The 26,643-nt window shown below is 43.4% G+C and overlaps 1 protein-coding gene across 1 annotated transcript in view; it reads right to left on the reverse strand.

The window, feature by feature from the left end:
* The window catches only part of LAMC2 (laminin subunit gamma 2), a 61,736-nt gene extending 41,767 nt beyond the window's left edge, over positions 1-19,969 (reverse strand). Inside the window, exon 1 of the mRNA XM_004275206.3 lies at positions 19,774-19,969. Within this exon, the coding sequence (XP_004275254.2) occupies positions 19,774-19,852 (79 nt within the window). The 5' untranslated portion in view covers positions 19,853-19,969. The remainder of the gene's footprint in view (positions 1-19,773) is intronic.
* Between the last annotated feature and the right edge of the window lie 6,674 nt (positions 19,970-26,643).

The following is a 26,643-nucleotide window of genomic DNA, read 5'->3' on the forward strand; positions in this document are numbered from 1 at the left end:
GGGGTGCATGTATCTTTTCAAATTATAGTTTTGTCCAGATATACTCCCAGGAGTGGGATTGCTGACTCATATGGCAATTCTATTTTTAGTTTTTTGAGGAACCTCCATACTGTTTTCCATAGTAGCTGCACCAATTTACACTCCCACCAACAGTGTAGGAGGGTTCCCTTTTCTTGAGCCGCTAATATGACTGTCTGGACAGGTATTTCCTCCCCTCTCACTGCCATAAGTGTCTCTCCCAAAGCCAGGTGTCAAAAAGAACCATAGTCCCATTAAGAATGACTTTCCCCAAGTGTCTAGGAAAGTTTACCCTGTGCACGTTCCAAAGAGATTCATGGAGTGACTAACATCTCCATGTGGGACTGAAACCACCAATGAGGTAACAGGGGAAATCCTTAGTATTGTACCTGGCACACAGCAGATGCTCAAAAAATGTGTCAGCCATGGTTTGGAAAAGGTGATGAGCCTTGAGGTTAAAAGAATGGTATCAAATACCAGTTCTACTAATTCCTTAGGCAAATCACTTCAACTCTCTGAATCTTATTTCTTCTTTCAGAAATGCAGTCTCCATTATGTGCCTCCCTGGATTGTTGAAAGGACCCCACTGAGAAAAGAACATCAAGTCCTTCGTCTGTGCTATCTCACCCCTAACTCACAAGAGATAGGCATTGCCTTAGATGAGAAAAATGCAGCTTGGAAAGGTTAAGTAACTTGAGCCAGTGGAGAATTGGGATTTGAACCTCTGTCTGATGCCAAAACCCACTTTCTTTCCCCCAGACACACTGTCTCCGTTGGCCACGCAGCCCCAGTGATAGCCTGTCTCTGGCAGTGCCCAGGGCCATGACTTACCCAGAGTACTGACTTTAAAAAGCCAGCAAATGTACCAACATGTATGGAGCAGCTGCCCTGTGCAGGCTGGGTCAGCTGTGAAGGCACAAAGGTGGCAAAGGTGACTAAGTATATCTGATGAACTTCCCTAAGTGGCTTCCTTGCAAGAGCTCCTAAAACACTCTCTTATGCCTTTGGATGCCACCTAATCTAGGCAAAGTCAAGAACATCTATCCAGAGCCCACTCTATAGCCAGGACTTTACATCCAGCAGCTCAGTTCATTCTCACAGTAACACTTTAACATGGGTTTAATTATCCCCAGTCAACAGATGAAGAAATGAATGCTTAGAGGGGGTAGGTGTCTCACCTAAGGTCACACAGCTAAGTGGCAAGGATGTAATTGCTCCCAGGTCTGTCCAATTGCAATGCCCTCACCTTTCTATGTTATCCCTATGCCTCCAAGAGCTGGCTTGCCACTGCATGTAGGTATTCTTTCTATAACTCCCTCATAGAGAGTTACTCAGACCCTTCTAGAATTCTTCCTAATCTAGTAAGATGTCCCATCCCTTCTTAAACAGCACTGGTTATTACAAATTATTTTTATGCAATTTTAAATCTGCCTCCCTTCCTGTAATTTTTACCATGTGTTCTGTTCTTCCCTGGAAAACAACACACACACATGCGCGTGTGTGCGCGCACACACACACACACAGGCACACACACTGGCATACCTACTCTCTTCTCCATTTATTTATGTACTCATCAGATGTTTCTTTCAGGCACTGTTTTACAAGGTACTGCATCAGCCAAGTCCTTGAGTATCAGAAGATAGTTAGACTAACAAACGTAAGGTAGATAGCTAGTGGGAAGCAGCCGCATGGCACAGGGATATCGGCTCGGTGCTTTGTGACCGCCTGGAGGGGTCGGAAGGGAGGGTGGGAGGGAGGGAGATGCAAGAGGGCAGAGATATGGGAACATATGTATATGTATAACTGATTCACTTTGCTATAAAGCAGAAACTAACACACCATTGTAAAGCAATTATACCCCAATAAAGATGTTTATATATATATATATATAAAGAAGAAGATAGTTAGAGCATCTCCCTCTTTAGTCTTTTCTTCTTCAGGTTAAACTGGAGACCTGTCACCTCCAAGACTTTCAACCATTTCCCAGGTCATGATTTCTTCTTGATGCCCCTCCTAGGAACAAACTCTAATTTTCACTATCTTTCTTTAAATGACCAGAATTTATTACAGTTCAAGTGTGGTTTGAACAGCTCAGCTTACAACAGGACCAGATATTATAATTCCATGGGTGAGCCTAACATTTTCATTAAACTCAAAGCAGATGAAGTTTTCATTCAATTCAAACTCCCAGGGCTTTTTCACAGAACTGGTTCTAAGCTGAAATCTTTCCCAAAGAATGTTTGTGTAACCAATTTGTTTTTTTGGATTTCTAACAGATGTGCCACACAGCTGTCATGTGCTGTGAAATTTCTACCAGGTACCTCATTAGGCACAATTAGGAGCTAAATTCACCAGCCAGAGATACCTGTGAGGTCACCCAGCGGGATCACACACTGAGCCAATGCCCTCGCTACCCCGGATAACTTTTGGGAGCAATCTCAAAATAATTACGAACTTTTCATTGTGTCTTTGTTTTTTTTTCCTCACAGATCGGGGCACGAACCCGTGTCCCCTGCATCGTCAGGCGGACTCTCAACCACTGCGCCACCAGGGAAGCCCTATTGTGTCTTTTTTATTCAGAACAAATTTTTGCTGGTAGTAGTTAATTTCATAAGGAAATGATATATTTTTAGAGCACTATTTTAAAAATAGATAACCTTGTTATAATCTTTTTTTTAACCATTTCCCTCTCCTTCTGTCCTTTCTCCTTTAAAGCTCTACTATGCAAGAATTGATGTTCCTCTTTTAAATTCACAGCCTTCAATGGAGACGCAGTATAGTTCCAGTAAGGGAGGCCTTCAGCCAGCATCGCCACTCTGGAACTCAGCTACAAACCTATTGCTAAGCTACCCTCCTCTTCTCAAATGGGTTTCCCTTTAAGCCCAGGGTTATGCAGGCTGGAGTGAGGGCACCTGTGGGCCTCAGGCCTAGGGAATGTATTGGCCGCCTGTATCTGCAGTATGTGAAAATGCCAGGAAGAAACTCTCTCCAGCCTTGCCTGTGGGACTCTGAAGTTACCAGGCTGCGCTGAGCTCAACACTTAGCTGCACTGCACTTGGCTCACTGTCGAATCTTCCAAACATTCACACCCAGAGACTGAGGAGAGAGAGTTTGCTCCTTTGGCATGCAATAATCCTTTCTGTCCTTGATGCATGTGAAACATGGCCTCTCTCAAAGCATCTCCCAAATTTAGACTAACTTTCCTAAGAGCAATTATTATTCATTCTCACTGCTGGAAAAAAAAACTCTTTATTTTTCAAATTCCAGAATATTCTCGCAACTGTGCTTAATAAAGTGGGCCTCCTACAGCTTGTGCCTGGCCTTTTTTATTCTGTAACTGATTTCTGCCCAGTCACTACCAGGACACGTTGGTTGCCAAAGGGCACTGTCAGGCCAGGAGCAAGGCAACAGGGAGCAGTGGGGACGCTGACAAAAGGGCTAAAGGAAGAAGCAGCACTTCAGCCCCAGCCAATGGTAGCCCCATGGGAATGATGCCTATTGTAATCAGCATTTCCACTTATGTTTTTAAAAGACAGAAGTCTGGCTTTGGGTATGAAATCTACTGATTTTTAAAGGTTGGCCAAAAAATATTTTAAAATTTTTTTAAAAATAAAGCTGTGTCCAAGGGCAAATCTTTGCACTGGACTCTGCTATTCTAACAGGCTGAAAACACATCTCATGCTTTAGAGAAGGAAATATAAAGCCCTACTGTATGGCACAGTGCCCGGTCCATGGTAGGTATTTGAGGTATTTTTAATGAACAAATGAATGAACGTTCTCTTGAACTTCAGGAAACCCCTAGATGTGTTTCTACCATCTTCAGGACTCCACGTGGCCCCATATGTCTGGACATGCTTTAAAAATACACATACCAGGGGCTTCCCTGGTAGCGCAGTGGTTGAGAGTCCGCCTGCCGATGCAGGGGACACTGGTTCGTGCCCCGGTCCGGGAGGATCCCACATACCGTGGAGCGGCTGGGCCCGTGGGCCATGGCCGCTGGACCTGCGTGTCCAGAGCCTGTGCTCCGCAGCGGGAGAGGCCACAGCGGTGAGAGGCACGCGTACCGCAAAAAAAAAAAAAAAAAAAAAACAACCTACACATACCAGACTTCACTGGTGGCGCAGTGGTTAAGAATCCGACTGCCAAGGCAGGGGACATGGGTTTGACCCCTGGTCCGGGAAGATCCTACATGCCGCGGAGCAAATAAGCCCCTGTGCCAACACTACTGAGCCTGCGCTCTAGAGCCCACAAGCCACAACTACTGAAGCCTGTGCTCCTAGAGCCCGTGCTCCGCAACAAGAGAAGCCACCAATGAGAAGCCCGCGCACTGTAGTCCCTGCTTGCCGCAACTAGAGAAAGCCCGTGCGCAAAAACGAAGACCCAATGCAGCCAAAAAATTAAAAAATTTTTTAAAAAGAAAATAAAAAATACCAGGGACTTCATTAGCGGTCCAGTGGTTAAGACTCCATGCTTCCACTGCAGGGGGCACGAGTTCGATCCCTGGTGGGGGAACTAAGGATCTTGCATGCTGTGAGGCAGCAGCCAAAAAAAAAAAAATTAAAGAAAAAAAATACAAATACCAATATTTAGCAGTTACCCTCTTCCCTGTTAATTGAAGGGACACTTTTCTCCATACGACCCCAATCCAGAAAATAGCCTTTCTTGGTAACTTATATTATGGTTTATTTAGATTCACAGACCTAAATACACACCTATAATGCACTTTCAAACAAGAGGATATGCTAAAAATGCTTTTGATTATACTTCCCTTATGTTTAGCCTTGTTCAATTTGATGTCTAGAAATTTTTTTCATGTTTATTTTGTAATCTACTTGCTATTCTTCCAAATTTGGGGTCAGCTGTAAATTTTATAAATATGTTGTCTAGTTTCCATCAGGGAGCCTTGACACAAAAGGAAGTGATGGAAGTATAAAGATGGGGGTCTTGGACATGTCCTGGGTCTGCTGGGAATCATTTGTCAAGGTCCATTCATCCAATAAATAAAGATTGAGCATCTATATGCCAGGCAGTGTTCTAGGCACTGGGGATTTAGAGGTAGACAAAACAAATAGATGTTCCAGTCTTCATGGAGTTTTCATGCGAATTGGAGGAAAAGAAAATAAACAAGGCAACTAGTATAGGGAGAATATGTGGATAGCAATATTTGTTAAGGAGAAATACATAAAGCAGTGAAAGGAAATAGGTAGCTGGAGGTGGGTAAAGTGAGTAGGAAGGGAGGGTTGAAAAGCGCCATACGCTGCTTTACTATTTTATCTCTACTTTGATATCTGTCTGTTCATGATCTTTGGCTATTTGTCTATCAGGCACGATGTTTTCAACTGTAAAGCAATTATACTCCAATAAAGATGTAAAAAAAAAAAAATAGCCTGTGAAAAACCATAATGGAAAAAATAAATAAATAAATAAATAAATAAATAAATATATATATATACACACACACAAACTGAGTCACTTTGCTGTACTGTAGAAATTAACACAACATTGTGAAACAATTATACTTCAATAGATTTAAAAAAAATAAATTATCATGAATTATTTCTATAACAAATGTATCAAACTATTCACCTGTCATTTTGTTGCAGATTTTCCTGTCCCTCTCTGGATAAATCCCCTTTCTCTCCAAAGGACCTCACTGATAGATTTTGTTTAACTGATTCTTCCTCCTTTTTCTCCTTCCTTCTGTTCTCAATGAGACGTACATTTATTTCATTCATTTTGGACACTGGGACTTCGTGAGCCAGTGAGATTTCTTTCTTTTTTTATTTTATTTTTATTTTTGGCTGTGTTGGGTCTTCATTGCTGCACGCGGGCTTTCTCTAGTGGCGGCGAGCCGGGGCTGCTCTTCATGGCGGTGTGCGGGCTTCTCATTGCAGCAGCTTCTCTTGCTGTGGAGCACGGGCTCTAGGTGAGCGAGCCTCAGCAGTTGTGACTCGCGGGCTCTAGAGTGCAGGCTCAGTAGTTGTGGCGCACGGGCTTAGTTGCTCCACGGCATGTGGGATTTTCCCAGACCAGGGCTCAAACCTGTGTCCCCTGCATTGGCAGGTGGATTCTTAACCACTGTGCTACCAGGGAAGCCCTGAGCCGGCAAGATTTCTATAGCCCTGAGCCAGCAAGATTTCAATAAAGGGAGTTGTAATGTTTTATTTTGTCAAAGAAGACATTAAATATATACTTATTTGACATTTACTGGGCTTTGTCATATATTCATCACGTTATCCTTGTTTTCCTCACTTCACCATGGACAGGCACGGGTCCAGGACCTGGCATGAAGCTATCACTGTACCAGAAAATATAGAAACAAATCAGACTCAGACCCTGAATAGACCTGAAGCCTTACAGGGTCTAGGAATTAAAAGCAGCAGGATCTTTCTCCCTGTTTCACTGAACTCTGTATCATAGGAGCCAGGTCCTACCCACTACTCTTACTTGACTATTCATTTGTATGGTACTCTTTCCAAATTAGGGACATCTCTTCAAGGTTTTGTCTTATCCTCTCTCCACTCCCTCACTCTCCTTCATTAAATCCTTGCCCTGTCAGCGGGGATGATCTCCACAGCTAAAGGAGCGAGATTCATCAAGTTCACCTCAAGCCCTGCAGAAACCGAATCATTTTACTGATTTTCATGTATTTCTTTCAGTCTAGTAAAGCTTGGGCGGTAATTGTGTCTGACTCCAATGTATACTGCTTCTTTGGCACTTAAGCATTTATTATCGTAATAACTATAATAGCATACCATCACTGACCCTCAAGGTGCTTCTTAGAAAAGACTGCCGGGCAGCCAGACACAGGCCGATCTGCCCACCACCACCCACGCTCCCCACCAGCAGGAAGATCCAGGAGTTGGAAACTCTACAAACAATGCAGCAACGTGTGTGGACTGCCTCAGGCTCACCTAACACTCCCACCCTCCCTCAAACACACCACTCTAACGGGTCAGGACAGGAAGCTCCGGGGCAAAGGCTGTTTCCAAGCTGTATCCTTCGGAGAATGAAAGGAAACTGAAAATATTTCCTAGGGTTGTGCTCGGGGCAAGGTCTTGGTATGATCAGCATCGGTGGCTGCAGTTCATCAAGACCTCATTTTAAATTCCCCAGAGGAAACATTACAAGCAATTACAAGAACGCTTCAACAATCTGGCATTCATATGGTCAATTGTGTACAAGCAGGTCCTCTTTCTATTGTTCTACATGTAGAAAAGCACAGCTCTGCTTTTCACCAAGCTAATCTAATTTCCACCTTCGTGTGATGGAACGTCAATGTTTTTAGTGTTCTAACAGTAACGACAAAATTTCAAATCCAAACTCCTCTCAAAAACCCTGAAGCTTTGGCCCTGCTGACCTCTCCAACTGGACCTCGGTCCTCTTTCTAGCTCTTGTTCACTGCACTCCAACACATAGACCCTCGCACCCACGAATCCCGGGACGCACCAAGCTCTTTCCCTCCTCAGGCCTTTAGGCTTGCTGTTTTCTTTGCCTGGGTGCTCCCTGCTCACACCCTCCCTAAACCCACACGGCAGCCAGAGAGATGTTAGGAACGTAAATTAGATGGTGTTGGTCTCTACTGATAACCCTTTAAGAGCGCCTCCCTCTGGATGCCCACAGGTCTTCATCCCCACCTCTCTCTTCGCACTTATCACTTTAGAGCCTGAGTCATCACTATTTGTGTACATGACTTACTTCCTCTATAGCATTTCTCACTTTTGTACCCCATGGTACCTAGTACAGGGCTTGAGACTGTAACTGGTGGATAAATGGCTGGCTGGAAGGATTGGTTAGCTAGGAGGATAGATGGAAGAACCGACAGAAGGAGGAAAGAAGGGAGGGAGGGAGGACGGGAGGGAGGGAGGACGGAAGGAAGGAAAGAAGGAAGGAAAGCAGGCAGTCTGACTCTAAGAAAAGCCAAACAAGAACTGGAACTTACAGAAATCTCCCAGGACCCTAGGGACCCAATATGAAATTTTCTCAACACAATACATAAAGTTTTCATTGTCTACATATATGGTATTCGGTGTAAAATAACTAATGTCTGTACCCAAAAAATACATGGTGAGATGAGAACAGAAAGAATTGTGAGAGGAATGTGATACTTTTGTTAGAAGGAGTTGTCTGAGACTTTCGGGTTGCTGCTCTCACCGGATGAACTATTTCTGTGCCAGGACTGCCTGTCCTCTGTGTGTGAGCCCGGAGCTGCCATCTCAAAGGGCAGCACGCCTAGGGCTGCGCGGGAGGAGGGGCGAGGGGAGGAGGCAGGCGTGAGACCATGAGATCAGTTTGCCGTGATCAGGCAGCCTTGACAGGTAGTGTACTTGGCTGCTGTGTGGGACTATCTCAGGAGCTAGGAATCTGATCATCATGTTTGAACCTGACAGCGTGTGCTGGCTGCCGTTACGTTGAGCTTTGCTGTTCTTGCCGCCATGTCAGCTGCTCAGTGCACTAATACTGATTTAGTGAAACAGCAGCAAGTTGATAATAAGTTGCCCATAATCTCCTGTGGATGAGTCCACGTAGAAACCACTTAGAAACAGTGCTCAATTCTCTTCCTTATTTAGGGGAAAGGTGTTCCATTTCTGGTATTTTGTGCCTTGCATTCCCTTTCTGAGACATTGAATGTTTTTCTCTCTCCTTCCTTTTTGAAACTCTCTTGCCTTGGATACTACGATGCTGTCCTGTACTGTACTTCCCCCTGGCTTATGACCCTCACCCCCTGCGCCATCCAAGCCTTTGCGGGATCCTCTCCTTGCCCCAACTCGAAGTGTTGGTGCTCCTCAAGGCTCAGTCCTGAACCTCCATGCCTCTCACTGAAGAACTCTCTCATCCAAGTCAAGGGCTTCAATAACCACGACGGGTATTGACATACCAAGATACTTCCCCGGCCCAGAATTCATTCTCAACTCTAGACCCTGATGCCCAGTCATCCACTTTACATTTCCAGCTGATTGTCTCAAAAGCTGTTTACACAAAACATGTTTAAAACCAAACTTGTGATTGTCAGCCCTTCAAGTCAGAAAGCTGGGAACTATCCTTATAGGGTCTCCATCTTTCTCGCTTGCCTCTATTCTATTCAACTCCCAACTTTATTGACATAACTGTCTACATAGCTCAAGTCCACCCAACTCTATCTCCACTACGGCCACTCTACACCAAACCCCAGCCACCGCTTGCCTGCGGATCCCCCGCAACTTCTCTTGCCTCCCTCCGCTCAGTAGTCAGAAAAACCTTTCCAAATACAAATTTTACCAATACCTCCCTGCTTCAAACTCTCTGACGCCTTTCCTTTACTTTTAGGATAAAGACCAGAACTCCTTAACATTGCCTACAAAGACTTTCACGGCCTAATCCTATCTACTTTTCCAGCCTAATTTCACAAAACACTCCCCACTGGGACCTCCTCATCTCTCTGCCATTCATTTCACTTATATTTCATTTTAGGTCTTGACTTCCTCTGTTTCTTAAAATTCTTGCTGCAGAGGACAAGCATCATGGTGGGGAGATGTGGATTGGGGCTACCCAACCTCAACCATTCTCTTACCTTTGGTTTGTTCAAAGAAGTTATGCTAAAAATTCAATGTTAATTTATTATTATTTAGATATCATTCCCTTCCTCTGAGTCAAAGAACTGGCCTCATGTACACTGACAACCTTTTCTGCTCAAAGATAGCAAACTTCCCCTCCAGGAAGTCAGCTACAATGAGGCCCTTCATTAGGAAGTCCAAATGTAAATAACTAGATAGAAAATGGTGACTAAAAGTAAAGGTGAGAATAGTATACTCTAAAAAAACCTGACAGATGCTCATTTTCAGAAGAAAAGCAATTGTTGAAATTACCTCCAAATCAGAGATACTCAGGATGACAAGATGAGTATTTTTCTTAAATTATAATAAAAAGATGAAAATGCTCATACTTTTTAAGATTTAAAACCTCCTCCATGGGATTTTTCTTTCCAAAGCTTAATATGTTTCTCAGCTTGGGTAAATAATTTTTTTTTTTTTTTCTGTGGTACGCGGGCCTCTCACTGCTGTGGCCTCTCCCGCCGCGGAGCACAGGCTCCAGATGCGCAGGCTCAGCGGCCATGGCTCACGGGCCCAGCCGCTCCACGGCATGTGGGATCTTCCCGGACCGGGGCACGAACCCGTGTCCCCTGCATCGGCAGGCGGACTCTCAACCACTGCGCCACCAGGGAAGCCCAAGGGGGCCACTCTTCATCACGGTGAGCGGGCCTCTCACTATTGCGGTCTCTCTTGTTGCAGAGCACAGGCTCCAGACACGCAGGCTCAGCGGCCATGGCTCACGGGCCCAGTTGCTCCGCGGCATGTGGGATCCTCCCGGACCGGGGCACGTACCCGCGTCCCCTGCATCGGCAGGCGGACTCCCAACCACTGCGCCACCAGGGAAGCCCCTGGGTAAATAATTTAAAACAAAATCTGAACACTTCATCATTTAAAGTGATCTAGAATTTTATGGTTTGATGTGTGACTGCTTCCAGTTTCAGATTCTTCAGGTCTGTCACAATATGTTTTCTAAATAGAATAAGAAAACTGAAATGGCACGTCCCTCGCTAAGAGTTTTTTAACTGAATTCCTTTCTCTGCCTCACATTTTTCACAGCTGTCTTTTAGGCCAGCACAGCCAGGACCACCGGTGCCCTATCCTGCCTGATGGTTTGTTTCCCTGAACATGTAAATGTCCAAGCATTGCAAGTTAGCCTGCGACGTGAAGTGCTCTAAGGAGAGGAACAACAGAGGTCAGTGTTCTAATCGCATGGGCAATTTTGAAGGCTAGAACACGGACAAATCTTTTCAACTCTAAGTCATCAAGAGTCAATGAAACTCAGATCACCACATTTTCCTTTTGAATGACTATGGCTTAAAAGCAGTCACCTATTTTCATCAAGAGTTCATAGCACATTTTATTATAACCTAGACTTAGAAATGGCACACGTGGACTGTGGATGACTCAGCCTGGTGGGGACTAGACCAGGAGACCACACCTGGAGATGTCTTCCCTAACACCCCACTAGGGCCCAGGTCTACAGTGGGGAGAGAGAAAAAGCCCCAGTTAACAGAGAGGTTGGGGATGCCAGTTTTTGTCTGAGTAGCAAAGGTGAGAGGGAAGAGAAGGTTAGGACACAAGGGACACAGGAGAGGCTCCCTTCTCTTACACCCGGCGTCTTTAAGGGCTCGACTCCAAGACAGCTGGTGTCAGCTACAGGGTGTGATCGCGGTGAGGATTCTATCACCGCATGTAACCCTACACCCTTCTGACCACAGAAACTACTGTAGAAATTTCTATATCTCCATGAGATCATCTGTAAAGAAAAGCATCCCAATACAGAAAGCACATCTGACTGTTAATCAAAGAGCATAGTGTTCTTTGAGCACTTGCTACATGGCCCAGGAAAAGGTGTCATATGCCCCTTTAAGAAGCAGCTGAAGTAAAGGACATTAGAGAGTCCAGGACAGCTAGAGGTGGCCCCTGAAGCAATGAGGACCAAAAGGAAAGAAATCATGTATGACGCGTCTGAATAAAGAAAAGTTTAAAAGGCAATTCTGATTTGTACTGAAATGCTTTTCGGAGTATACATTAAATGTGGTTTTTCAATTGCTTAAATTTGTGTTTTGTTGGCTCCTTAAAAAAAAAGTTACCTAATGATTCTTCCTCTTTAAACCTTTCATTGCTTTTATGAGCAAGACATTTTTGCACAAGGAGACTAGCCACAGATTTTTTGCTATCACTACATTCCTTCACAAAGATACACACATTTAGGTATGTGCGTGCTTACCACGCACCACTAGAGTTCTTAGTTTTGCCAAAAGAACGTGGTAATCCACGTACATTACAATGTTGGAAAAAGTATGGAATGCATTTATAAGACCTTCCTTAAAGATTCATTGCTGAAAAAAATCCATTTGAAAATAATAAATTAAAATTGTATTGCTTAAAGACAGAAGAATGAATTAAATGGTCTTTAGGAGCCCAGCCATTTTCATCTACCCATAAAGAGAAGTAACAAATATTCTAAGAAGAGTTTGGACCATGAAGCCTCCAGCAGGGAGTGGGAGCAACGTGTCCTGCATCCCAGTCGGACAAATGGGCTGCTGCTCTGCTGTCATTTCCCACGCTAGGTCATCTGTGGCCTGGGTTCTGTCCCCTCAGACCTCAGCACATGAAGACCCCCTCCTACCATGTCCCACGTACGACGCCCTGGATGAGGCCAGAGCGGCAGCTTCGGGATGCTGTTGGATCCACTGCTCTCACAAAGTAGACCAGCCTATTGAAATGAGAAATGATCTTTAAACATTAGGAGTTTCCTTTATTCAAGAGCAAAACGGGTAGTGATTTGAAAGAGCAGTAAATATGTATGAAGTTTAATGGTCAATGCTCTGGCCGTGAAACTGAAAGACTTCAAAATATATACCAATAGTCTCCAGCAGAGATAGAAAATACCTCTGGACACAACGATGCTTAAATAAATTCAGGGGTTTCCCTGGTGGCGCAGTGGTTAAGAATCTGCCTGACAATGCAGGGGACACGGGTTCGAGCTCTGGTCTGGGAAGATCCCACATGCCGCGGAGCAACTAAACTTGTGCATCACAGCTACTGAGCCTGCGCTCTAGAGCCCGCGAGCCACAACTACTGAGCCCATGAGCCACAACTACTGAAGCCCGTGTGCCTAGAGTCCATGCTCCACAACAAGAGAAGCCACCGCAATGAGAAGCCTGTGCACCGCAACGAAGAGTAGCCCCCGCTCGCCACAACTAAAGAAAGCCCGCGCACAGCAACAAAGCCCAACAGAGCCATAAATAAATAAATAAATAAATAAATTCAAAACATTGACAGGTGAAGCAGAAAGGCTTATTGCTGCCCCTCAACTGTCCTGAGCCACTTGGTCAATTCCAAGCTGTGTGATGATCTATAAACAGAGTTGAACAAAGAGAAGAGGAAACTTGGTAGTCTGAAATCTGTTCTCTTATCAGGGCCCCAGGGACTGGAGTTTGTGCTTGGTTCTAACCTGCTGTTCGCTGACAGTTTTAAAGGAAAGGCCACTCTATTGACTCACACAAATAGAGATGTCTGAAGAGATGTCCCATCTAGAAGCATAAGGGATGTTCTTATCAAGAACATCAAGATTCCATCAGGTCTGAAAATGGATTTCAATGAAAATTCTTTAAAAGAATGAGAAACAAGCCAAGGGGATATCTTGTTAAAGAAAATTAAACTAGCAATTGAAATCTGATCCTGTTATTAACTGCCTGGCTCTGGTCAAGGCAATCATTTTCCTGTGCCTCAATTTTCCAGTCTATAAATGAGGGTCATGCATGCCGGAGCCCAGCTCTGTTATAACCAACCATGAGAATTTGGACAGTTGCTTTGCCTCTCTGAGTGTCATTTTCCTTAACTATAAAAGGAGAAGCTCCTGTAGAGAACCCTTAAGGGCCGTTCTCATTTAGTTCCATGATGTTGTAATAAGAGAAGAAAGTGGTGAAACATACAAAACTTTTTGTAAGAAACACCCCATATAAGTGCAGCTGAAGATTTCATCATTTTTCTAATGTTTAAGTTAGTGTGGGAAATTATTTGGTTGCCATTTCATTTTTTTTTTTAGAATATGAATATCCATATTCACACGGTGAATTAAAAATAAAACCTGGAAAAGAAACAGTTGGGTTTCTGTAAGTGGTCAACAAGCCTGAAGAAGTCCAGGATATGTGTATATTTGCCCAATTGATCTCCACCTTCCTCTGATACTGCAGGAGTCCTCACATGATCAATGTCAGAGAAAGAGCCAGTCTTTTCTCCTTTCATGACATAAGGAAGCACATGTTAGTTGGGGAGGCACATATACAGACATACAGTCACCCAGAGACACAGAAGAGACTCAGCTTTTGGCTTTGGGTATGATTCAAATATTACATCATGTACCTGGGGGTTATATTAGAACACAGCCCAGTAATGATTCAGTAATCTGCTAGGTCTAATTTGTGACTAAATTAGAGTATTCCAGAATCTATGGAGCTCCTATTTCTACACTGGTCTGTAATAGATGGTTCAAATCTTGTCCTTGCAAATTTCTCTAGGAAAAAAAAAATGTCAATATAGTTGAGCCACTAAGAACTTAAATGGGAAAAATATTCCCAGGATGGCCTCAACATCTTAATTTCATGCTCCTGACTTTCCCATAAACACTGATCACAAATCAACATTCATCCTCAGCTTCTTGGATCAGTGGAGCTAAACCAGTGGCTGCCCCCAGTTCAGGGCACTCACAATTTAAGCTTACATAGGAATCTCCAGCTTACACTCCAACCCAATTCTATACTCCCATTTGCTATACATACTAGAATATAAGGTGAATATAAGGCCACATTTAAGTCTTTTCAAAATCTCTCATATTACACGAGAGCAGTTTGTTATATAATACTTTTAAAATAAAGTATAATTTGGGGAAGACATGTTAACCTGAAATGACCTCAATCAATGTTTTAGGTATTTATTAGCAAGAAGGAGGCCAAGCTATCAAACATAATTCTCATAATTGTTCATCATCCCACAGTTGTGGGTGCTGAAAGCCGCCATAAGTAAGACTTTCAAGATGATTATGCTGTGACGATCACAGTGTGTGCTTCGGGATAATTTTAAAATCTTTTTCATGTTCTGAAATGGTGTACTTTCCAGCGACAGCAGCAAAAGCAAACTCGATAGAGCTGTGTCTCAAGTCACCTGGTGTGAAGTAGAGAAAAAACTGCATTAAAGTGGCTTTAGGAATATTAAAGATGGAATTTGAATATAATTACTACATGAAATGTAAGTGAACAAATGAATACTTCTAAGTTATTATTTTACAGATTATGTGACTTTAAATATGTTTGTAAAACTAATTTACTAAGTTAAATGGAAAGAGACACACGACCACTGCATCTATATTGCTCAATGTTTCATACTCAAGTTAGCCAAACTGGGAATTCCCTGGCAGTCCAGTGGTTAAGATTCCCTGCTTGCACTGCAGAGGGCATGGGTTTGATCCCTGGTCTGGGAACTAAGATCCTGTGTGCCGTGCAGTGTGGCAAAAGAAAAAAAGGTTAACCAACCCCTTTCTTTTTTTTTTGATGGTGTGAGAGGGAGATCTTCCCATTGAGAAGCGAGAGATCATCTTATGTCGGGGTCATCTTATACATGGGCATGTTCTAGAGAGTAACAGATGTGCTTAATCTATATGTGCTGAGGTCTGGCTGACAAAAGGCAAAATGATATGAAACCCAATCTTGAAATTCCAATCTGCTTTGGGTTCCTTGTCAGGAATTCCATTTGTTTCATTGGGCAAAACTTAGGGTTCATTTCAGCCTGAGCCAAAGGGCTCCTCATCACCTTTCCTGGACTAATGAAAGGAGCCTCTTCCAAAACTTTACCACTTAAAACACAAAAGGCATTATACTGACATTCAGTACTGGCAGAGCAGTTAGTTATATAACAATAATATCGAACACAGTGAGTGTTTACTAGGCACTGTGCAAAATGCTTTACATATAATAATCACAATCATTTATTACCCTCATCTCAGAGATGAGGAAACCGAGTAACACGTGAGGTAGCTTACCTCAATCCCTTAAGTGGTAAAGGACAGTGCTAGGATTTGAACCCAGGCAGTCTTACTACAGAGCCTGCACCCCTACACATGATGCTGTACCACTTCAACAATTTAATAACAGAATCTAGGAGAGTGTAAACCTTTCCAGGGGTCCTTTCCACTCTCCACAGCACTTCTTTTCTAGCATCAGGACATGGGAGAAACTAAATTAGTGATTTAAATAATCTTCGATTCTGAGCTCACCGTTCTCGAACAATTGCTTCAAAACTTACCTGGTGGGGCTTCCCTGGTGGCGCAGTGGTTGAGAGTCCGCCTGCCGATGCAGGGGACACAGGTTCGTGCCCCGGTCCGGGAAGATCCCACATGCCGCGGAGCGGCTGGGCCCGTGAGCCATGGCCGCTGAGCCTGCGCGTCTGGAGCCTGCGCTCCGCAACAGTGAGAGACCCACGTACCACAAAAAAAAAAAAAGAAAAACCTACCTGGTGGCTGAATCCAACAGTGTCTCTTAGTCCTCACTCTTTGTGTATTCATATTTCTACCTCTGAGTACCATTTATGACTCCTACATCGGCGAAACTCTTCCTTGGGCTAACAAAACTCTCCTCTTTCTTGATTCTCCTCTAGCCTCAATGCCCCTTCCTCCTGTTCTCCTTCACTGTCCTTCCATCTCCTTGGGAGCTCCTTTGGGCTCCCAACTTTATGTTGTTTGAATTTCTTCTAAATTTCAAAATCATAGCTCCAGCTGTTCACTGGACATCCCCACTTGCATCTCAAATACAACAGATCCCCACAGAAACTCACTTCCTTCACTTCATCCATCGCCCAGCCTCGTTCCCAAATCTGATCGTCTCTATAGTCCTTATTTCCTTTAACGGCATCACTGTCTAACCAACTACACAAGCCTGAAGCCTCGGACCCATCTTGCACTCTTCCTCATTTCTCACAATTTTCCCTTACTATTATCCCTAACACACGCACACACTCATTGGATCACCAAATTCTTCCAATTTTACCTTCTAAATGTCTCTGTGATCTGTTTCCTCTTTACTATTCCACCACCATGAGGTAAGCCCTCATCATCTCTCATTTGGATTATTGCAATGGCCGTTTGTTTGCCTCTCCTAGCTCAACTCCATCCTCTAAGCCCTTAAGTGAGTGATCTTTTAAACATGAATCTGACCACACCCACCCCACTTACAAAACATCTGCAACCGCAACCCTTCTTTGCCTACAGGGTACCAACCTAATGGCACAGACTGGTACGTAAGGCTCTCCACCACCAGATTCTTGGCTACATTTCTAGTCTCATTCCTATCTCCCTTCTCCAGTCGCACCTCCCCAAGTGAACTATGATCCAGACCATTGGAGCTACACCTACATTCACACCAACTGTGAACTCCTGAAGGGGAGTCTCTATCTTTCTTAATGACCTCTAAGCATCTGAGTTCACTATATCAGACTTTGGCATCAGACTTTTTTTTTAAATTAATTTATTTTATTTATTCAGTTTTGGCTGCATTGGGTCTTTGTTGCTGCGCGCGGGCTTTCTCTAGTTGCGGCTAGCGGGGGCTACTCTTCATTGTGGTGCACGGGCTTCTCATTGCGGTGGCTTCTGTTGTTGTGGAGCACAGGCTCTAGGAGTGCGGACTTCAGTAGTTGTGGCACGTGGGCTCAGTAGTTGTGGCGCGTGAGCTTAATTGCTCTGTGGCATGTGAGATCTTCCCAGACCAGGGCTTGAACCCATGTCCCCTGCATTGGCAGGTGGATTCTTAACCACTGCGCCACCAGGGAAGCCCAGCATCAGACCTTTTGAAGAAACGTGGTTCTAGGCATTTTAAGGCACTTTACAGTAACATCTCATCCTTTCAACAGACCTGCAAGGATACACAGCACTATGGCCTCCACTTAACAGGAAAAGAACAGACTCCAAGCAGCTGAGGAACCTGAATGGTTACGAATAAGGGACTAGTAAGCAAATCAGCCAAATTTTGAAGCGAGGTCAGGCTGACTCTAAAACCTGTGCTTTAGCTGAGACCAACTCTGATTATATCTAACAGCATAATTTCACCTGCACGGGAACACCCAGGAAGAAATATCACTGCTTTAGGCTCGCAGAGGTGCACAGATGCAGGTCACTTTGGGAGGTGGCAAGCACCATACTTTCGGTCCAACTCCCACTACATCACAGCATCCCATAAATGGGAAAGCTTGTGTGCTCTAGCCTAACACAAATTTTTCACACTCTCATTGAGTCCCAAATGAAGCCCTTTGAGGAGGCAGCCTAGTTTTTTAAGTGGCCTGTCTTTAAGGAAGGGGAAAGTCTGGAAATGAGCTTAAACACTGCTTCTGACTTAATGATGTAGATGGAATACTCAGAGCTTGTCCATCCTTGAGAAGTTAGAGTCCAAACTCTGTCCTCCTGAGTCTGATTTTATTAAACAGTTTATTAAACAGTTATTTTATTAAACAATTCAACACCCTACATATTTGTTTCTGTTATCTAATGCTAACACACACACATACACTCAGCTACAGCCAAAAAAGGAAATTGCTTCAATAGTTACTCATTATATAAAACATATGTAACTTGTTCCCTTATTACTATTTTTTTTTTTTTTTTTTTTGCGGTACGCGGGCGTCTCACTGCTGTGGCCTCTCCCGTTGCGGAGCACAGGCTCTAGACGCGCAGGTTCAGCGGCCATGGCTCACGGGCCCAGCCGCTCCGCGGCACATGGGATCTTCCCAGACCGGGGCACGAACCCGTGTCCCCTGCATCAGCAGGCAGACTCTCAACCACTGTGCCACCAGGGAAGCCCCCCTTTTTAATTCTATAATGTGGTCCCTAATGTTCCAGTCTAAGAACCACTGGATCAAGTGCCAGTAGTTGTTTATGTAGCTTTTGCAAATCCATTTCCATATTTTCTTTTTTTAAACCAAGGAATTCTAGTAGTTGATCCATAAGCAGTTCCTCTGAATTCTAATAGTCAAAGACTGTTCTTACTTTTAGGATGTTTCTCACTAGGTTAAAGTTATTTATTCTGAGGGATTCTAACCCACATGAACATTTTCATAAGTCGTTTTTAAATGGTAGTCAAGGATGATGGGTTGTAAGTTAATTCCAATATTATCTTAGGAAAAAACCAAAAGACTATCAAATGCATTCAAACACATGCTAAAACATTCATGCCATTCAAATACAATTCAGGCAGCATCACCCAGACTGCAGAGTAATAATTGAAATATCTAAGATAATTCCATGTACCCATGAACCTGGTCTCATGTTCACACATGCACATGTGTGAAGATGGCTCTTGGACCTATTGAGATAGTTATTGAAATGCCATCAGATACAAGAAGCAAAAATAAACCTGAGAATTTGGGGTAATTACACAGGCAAATATCATTGGTAAAACTAAGTGACTACTAAGTAAAACTTAAGGAAAACACCCTTTATGTGTTGTCATAGCTGACACACGTGTACAGTAAACCGTTGTTATGTGCCCAGAAAGTTTTGTTTATAGGAGTTGAACTTCTCATGAAGTGACAGCTACTGGTGCCCTAGATAAGATCAAATGACCTATGACATAGGTGCCCAATAAATGCCTGTTGAATGAATATTATGTGAAAATACTATAAAAAGTAACGTTATGCAAAAGTAAAGCATTGTTAAGACTCTTAACTCATTTTCCATCCCAAAGAAACGGGAATACCAGAAGGATGACTGAAGAGATTCCTTTTCAATCTTTGTGGGGTTCACAGTCACAGAAAGCATTCTCACCGAAATCCCATCAGTAAAAACACACATTGGGAATAGAATTTATATACCAACGTGTTTTGCTCTTACTGATCAAACAGAAGCCCTTTGATCAAAAAAGCAATCAAGAAGGAACAGTTTTAAAGCAAGGAAAACCCTGGTTTGGCACGACCTATTGGCTTCCTATTTTAAAATCAGACAGCTTTATATAGTATTAGTAAATAATACATATTATTGTAAACAAATCTCTGGAGGAGCCCCAGATGGGGCGGGAGGAGGGAGCTCTAAAGAGATTCTCACAAAGTGGGGCTCCTCCGAGGTGAGTGCAGCCATCACGGTCTGCAGGGAAAGGCCAGTTCCCAGCCCAGGGCTGCGCCGTTCCTCCTGGAAGGGACTCACCTGGCGTCCTGGAGTTGGCCCGGGCCGCAGGCAGGAGGAGCGAGAAGCAGAGGCAGCAGCTCAGCCAGAGCGCAGGCATGGCCGGGCCGGGCCGCGCGATCAGCCGCTGCAGGGGTGCTGCCCTGCGCCTCGCGGCTGGGAGCTTTCGCTCTGCGCTCCTCTGTGCCTTCCTTTTCCTTGATCAGGTGGTTTTATCGACTCTTCTACCTGACTCAGTCCTGACAGGAAGAGAGCGTGTGTTTCAGGGTGTGACTCACCTGTGAATAAGGAGAACCCAGCCCTCGGGAAGCAAACACGCAGCACACACGCAGCTGTAGAAGCGCTCACCCCAGCTGCCGGCTCCCCCCTCGCCGCAAGAAGGGCGCACACCTGACCTGGGCCGAGGGTGTGGTGCAGAGGCCTCAGCCCAGGGAGCCTTCTGCAGGAATGTGCCGGATCCCCCGAGCCCTCCTTCTCTCCCAGGGTGATCCAGGGCAGAAATCGGAGGTAGCTAGCAGCCTGCCCCTTCCTCAAACTGGGAGGCCCAGTCTCAGGAGTGCAAATTCAGAAATAAATCAGCAGCTGTGATCAGCTCTGGTCTGAAAGACATCAGGGAAAACAGGCCAGTCCAACAGTCACAACAGGGTCCCCTTTACCCTCCAGCCTAGGCTCGACCTCTCTCTGAACTACAGTAGCCCTACCCCAGCCTATCCACTCTGGTGACACCTCATTCTATGCCTCACCATCACCTGGCTGGACCAAAGTTCCTCTCCTGGGTCCCCATCACCTCTTGATCACCAGGCCTAGTAACTCATTAAGTCATCTGTTGACTGGTGGGCCTCCCGCCAGTCTGTACTAGGCTAGGTACCATTCTGTATCACTAACAACTAGTATAGTACCCAGCGTGCACTTGGTGCTCAATTAGTGTTCTGTTGGATTGAATAAGAAGGAGGATCCAGATTTTATATTCTTTTTACATCATAGAGCATACTTCTCATGCCATTCTCTACGGGCCCTTTAGAAAATATCTGTAGAGTCCAACTGTGGGTATCCTCCAAGTCCATTGTCTTAGGGAGTAAGAAACTGCAAGTGGTGTCTCCTACATTGTCCCTTTCCCTAGGGAGGCTGGTGGCACTAATTCAAAGAGGTGGCTGCCAAGGAGAAAGCTTTGGTTCCTGCTAGAGATTTTCAAATCTCCAGAGGTATTATATATATATATATATATATATATATATATATATATATATATATATACACACACACACAATCTGTCCAAAACAATCACCCCTACTTTTCATCATCAAGGCCTGCAAAGACCCCCAATAAAGCCCCCAATAAACTATTGTTCACTGACTAAATAAATGAATGGGTGTTCTCTAGATAGTTCCATACATGATAACAACATAAGGCAACAAACAATGCAAAATAGTACATGATTAAGTGTCAAAGGGTATAAGATTTCAGTTTGTGCATGGAATCAAGGCCAGGTTGGGCTGCCTGGACAGCTAGGGATAGCTTTGTACAGAACATGGAGAATGAACCGGGTGTTCAGGAATACCTGGGATCTGCATACAGCACCAAGGACCCATAGGAGTGAGGTAGGTTACTGCAAACTGGCCAACACCTACTCTAAAATCTCCATCAATAAAAAATGAGGACTAGAAAGGAAGCTCCAATTATCTTATCCCAAGCTTGATTTTCTTTTATTCTGTACATGATTCAAAAAAATATTCTTCTCTCCCCAAACTCGTTGTGTCTGATTACTGCTGAAGTTTCAGGTAACAGAGACCAGGTATTTAGAATTTTCCCTAGGTATTTAGAATTTTCCCTAGTATCTGGTGCATTGTAGAGGCTGAAATCATGTCCCTGAGTTGTCTGTTCCTTGTACGCCTACCCATCAGTGATGGGCAATGCCCCCCAGCCCTGCAGGAACAAGGAGCAGAGCCCTGCAAAGTAAAGTCTTGAAGGGAATTTCATTTTAGTACAGATTACTATAGTTTATTATATTTCAAAAGTTGGAACAGGTCATTTCCAGCTACCATCATTTTTGGAGAGTAATAATAATAGCTAAAAAATATACAGTACCTATTTGCCATCACTGTTGTAAATCTTTTGTACATAACCCTTCAGTCTTCAAAACAATGCTATGAAACAGATGTACTATTAATTTCCCCATTTCACAGATGAGAAAAAGAAAGATGCATGGAAAGACATGGAAAGATCGGCAACATGCTCGAAGTCACACTGCTTGTAAATGGCAAAACCAAGCTTCAAGATCAGGCAATCTAGTTTCAAGTCCATAAGCTCTTTGTTAGGTCAGATTAAAAAGCACCATAAAAGGGAATTCCCTGGAGGTCCAGTGGTTAGGACTCGGTGCTCTCACTGCCGAGGGCCTGGGTTCAATCCCTGGCTGGGGAACTAAGATCCCACAAGCCAAAGGGTTTGGCCTAAATAAATAAATATATATATACGTTCCCCCCACCAAAAAAAAGCGCCATGGATATTGCCCTCTGCAGTGCAGTCTGATTAAAAGAAAAAAAAAAAAAAGCACCATAAAAAAGACAAATTCACAATATTGAATGAATTCAATATGTAGTCAATGGTTATTTATCAACATCTCTGTTATAATCCCACCAGGCTGTGGACTCTTGGCCCACATCAGTAAAGCTAAGTCACAATGAACTTTGAACAAATACTTCTGATTTTCCTAACATGTTAGCTCTGCAAGGAGCCCCAGGGGTCATCTGGACCTGGGGTAGAAAATGGGCTGCAGGCCCCCGGATACCAGGCCAATAGTAGCCTCTTTTATGTGAACAGAATGCTCCAGTGTTTCTCAGTTCCTACCTCCTCTCCTTGCCTTATTCTGGGCCTCTTCACACATCTGAACAACCTGTCTGGCTCAGGCTTGCAACCTTTGCTCGGGCTTAATTTCCTACCTCCCTCAGGGACGGTATCAACTCCCTTTGCCAATCTGAACATTTCGTTAGTGCATTTCTGTGGTTAAGAATGCTCTAGAGGTCAAAAGTCAAGGCTCTGGAGCTGATAGATTCCCAGAGCCAAATCCTGGCTGCTTCATCACTCATCAAGGCAGGTTATTTAGTTTTCTCTATGCCTCAGTTTCTTCACCTGTAAAATGGCAATAATAATAGAATACTTACCTAGTAGATTTGTTGGGAAAATTAAATGAGTTAATGACCTATATAGTGCTTAGAGCAGAACCAGGCATATAATATGCATTATACAAGTAAGCTATAATAATACTAGTAATAATAATAATAACCGTTGTTGCTATTATTATCACTAAGCACCATCAGTTTTTCCTTGTTATAATTACTAACAAATATCATAGAGAAAGATGGGATTTTTTTTTTTTTGCTTTAACTCTTCTACTAATTTATTATTCCATCAGAATTTTAAACGTCTGTGAAACACTTGGTCTAATCCAGGTTCATGTCCTGATTACAAACATTTACTCAGAAGTTAATTAATTTGTATTTTTGCTACATATCTGGAAATTTCCTTCACATTCAGATTCACCTGCCTAATGTTTCAAAAGTTTTCCATTTAGAACTTCATTTTAAGTAAGTCATGGGTAGGGGTGGGGATGGACTCTTATATTTCAGAGAAAATATAAAGGTAAGATGGATTTGAATATATCCTTATGATTAACTTCAATTAACACATGCTTTTCAAAAAGGCAACAAAGGGCTTCCCTGGTGGCGCAGTGGTTGAGAATCTACCTGCTAATGCAGGGGACACGGGTTCGAGCCCTGGTCTGGGAGGATCCCACCTGGTGCGGAGCAGCTAGGCCCGTGAGCCACAACTACTGAGCCTGCGCGTCTGGAACCTGTGCTCCGCAACGGAGAGGCCACCATAGTGAGAGGCCCGCGCACCGCGATGAAGATTGGCCCCCGCTTGCCACAACTAGAGAAAGCCCTCTCACAGAAACGACACAGCAAAAATAAATAAATTAATTAATAAACTCCTACCCCCAACATCTTTAAAAAACAAAAAAAAACCGCATACGCCTTTTGTGAAAACAAAAAAGAAAAGGCAACAAAAATCTATTTGCTTTTCCATATGACCCAAATAAATCTTTTTTTTCAAATTCAGACAAAAATCAGTCAATTTTATGTTATGTGTATTTTTACACAAAAAAAGTAAAATAAAATCTTGATACGATTCATCAATAAAAAGGAATGATCTACTAATACTTACAGAACATGAATATATTTCAACGCATTGTGCTAAGTGAAAGAAGCCAGACACAAAAGACCAGATTCTGTATGATTCCATCTATATGAAATCCTAGAAAAAGTAAAACTACAAGGAAAAAACCAGATCAGTGGTTACCAGGAGTAGGGAACTGACTGCAATGCGGTGTGAGGATAATTTTGAGGGCATGAAGGAAATATTCTGAAATATGAATGTGGTCAAAAGTCATCAAATTGTACACTTAAAACAGGTAAAATTGATTGTCTATAAATTATACCTCAATAAAACTAGTATTAAAAAATAAGAGAAAGGGCTTCCCTGGTGGCACAGTGGTTGACAGTCCACAACAGTGAGAGGCCCGTGTACCACAAAAAGAAAACATAAGAGAAAATCTCAGGACTTCCCTGGTGGCGCTGTGGTTGAGAATCCGCCTGACAATTCAGGGGACACGGGTTCAAGCCCTGGTCCGGGAAGATCCCACATGCCGCGGAGCAACTAAGCCCGTGCGCCACCACTACTGAAACCCGTGCACCTAGAGTCCGTGCTCCGCAGCAAGAGAAGCCACCGCAATGAGAAGCCCGCGTACCGCAACGCTCGACACAACTAGAGAAAGCCTTCGTGCAGCAACGAAGACCCCACGTAGCCAAAAATAATAAATTTATTTTTAAAAAATCAAGAAAAAAATCTCAAAAAAAGCTATTTTATAATTAAGATAATACTTTAATTCAAATGTGCAAACTCAAGCACAGAACTAGAAACACAACAATGACTGCATAAATTGTAACAAGCCAGAGCACAGATTCCAGACCCGACGTCTTGCTGTTTCTATTAAGCTCCAAAGAGCTTCGAGCAGAAGGCCATCTCAGGCCTTCAGGCAGAAATACCACCCAAGAATTGCAGGGAGACCCCTCTTCCACTTTTTGTTTTTGTGTTTTAATTTATTTTACTGAAGTGTAGTTGATTTAGGGATCCCTCTTCTGCAGGTCCGTTTCAGCAATTTACAAAAGGAAAGAGATGCCTTTCTGAACTGTTTGCTTAGGAGCATGACTTTTAAACCCGTCTTGGACTTTTGTCCTAGGAAGTCAGCACTTAGAATTTCCTCTTATTTTTTCCAAAGTAGTCACGTTCATCTAGAGTGTAACCCCTGGTATCAGTGGGGATAAGGTTCTATGCAGAATTTCTCTGAACAGAGATGGAAAGGTACTGGAGCATTTCCCCAGGGCATGACCGGGAAGGCTGAGGCCTTGGAAGTCCCCTTTGTCCATTGTTTCTTTTGCAGTTCCGTCATCCTCCAGGGGACTTTTTTTTTTACATGCTGTGTAAATCACCTCACAGAACTGTCATCTCTCCACCCCAACCTACCAAATAGAATTGCTTTCAGAAGGAATGTCTGGCATGTCACCCGCTTTCAAACTCGCTTATGATAAAAACTGAAGCACTGGCTGTTAACATGCCAGCAGGAGACAGGGCTGCTGGTCTTGATCCCAAGCCTTTAATCTCCTCAGATAGTTCTAATTACGTCAGCATTTGCATAAAAATTTTAAACCCAAAATAATGCAATCAGGGGGAAGAAACCAACAACTCCCCCTTTGTTCTTAATTGGTAAAGGAAAATGTCCATAAATGGAAATGGTTTGGTGTTTCCTGGATCGTCTGGGTAAATTCTCTGAGGTTGGCCAGACTCCAGAAAAACAGTGTTCTCTGAAGCAAGCATCCTGGCTGAAGTGGCAAGCTTCCATCTTATGCAGAAATGTATATGGTGTTCCCACAGCTAGTTTTCAGGGAGCAGTGGAAGCCAGACCAGAGTTCAAGTAATACCTTTTACTTAAAAAAAATTTTTTTTAATTTAATTTTTATTTTATATTGGAGTATAGTTGATTTACAATGTTGTGTTAGTTTCAGGTGTACAGCCAAGTGATTAAATTATACGTACATATACATATTATATATTCATTTTCAGATTCTTTTCCACTATAGGTTATTACAAGATATTGAATATTGTCCCCTGTGCTATACAGTAGGTACTTGTTGCTTATCTGTTTTGTATAGTGGTATGTATCTGTTAATCCCAAACTCCTAATTTATCCCTCCCCCTCCCCACCTTTTACTTTTTAAGGGGAGATATTCCTTTTTCTATGGTCAGCTGGTGATGCACCTGGGACCCGGGAAGTGATGGGAAATCAACAGCTAACCACAAAGAGCAACTTCATTTGCATATTTTTTGGATATAGCTATTATAGACAGAAATATTCGCACTGATTATTTGTTTAACCAATACAACAAATGGAGAGGAGTGGAGAGAAGAAGGACACATGCTCAAAAAAAGGCAAAATAGAAAAAACAAAAAGCGAGGGTGAAAGATTCTGCGAGGGAACTCTAGTGGATTCAGGGGGGTGCCAGCTGTTGTGTTGTGGACAAAATTTGGTCATCCACTCAGGTGTGAAATGTCCGTTAGTAGATTAACCGCCACCCTTGGTTCCTTACCCACTCTAATACGTGGACCATAGGTATTCAGATTTGAATGAGAGGTAAGGAGCCCACCGCAGTGAACTTCTTCCCTGGACTGCAGCGTTGGGGGTCAGGGCTGCAGGCATGACAAGGTAAGTCCAAAGAAGCAGGCAGCCACCTTAGCTCAAAGGTCCCCACCCCTGCCTTTCGGAGGTAAGAAACAAGTTCA

The sequence above is a fragment of the Orcinus orca genome, chromosome 1 (genome assembly GCF_937001465.1).
Source record: "Orcinus orca chromosome 1, mOrcOrc1.1, whole genome shotgun sequence".
NCBI classification, from domain to species: Eukaryota; Metazoa; Chordata; class Mammalia; order Artiodactyla; family Delphinidae; genus Orcinus; species Orcinus orca.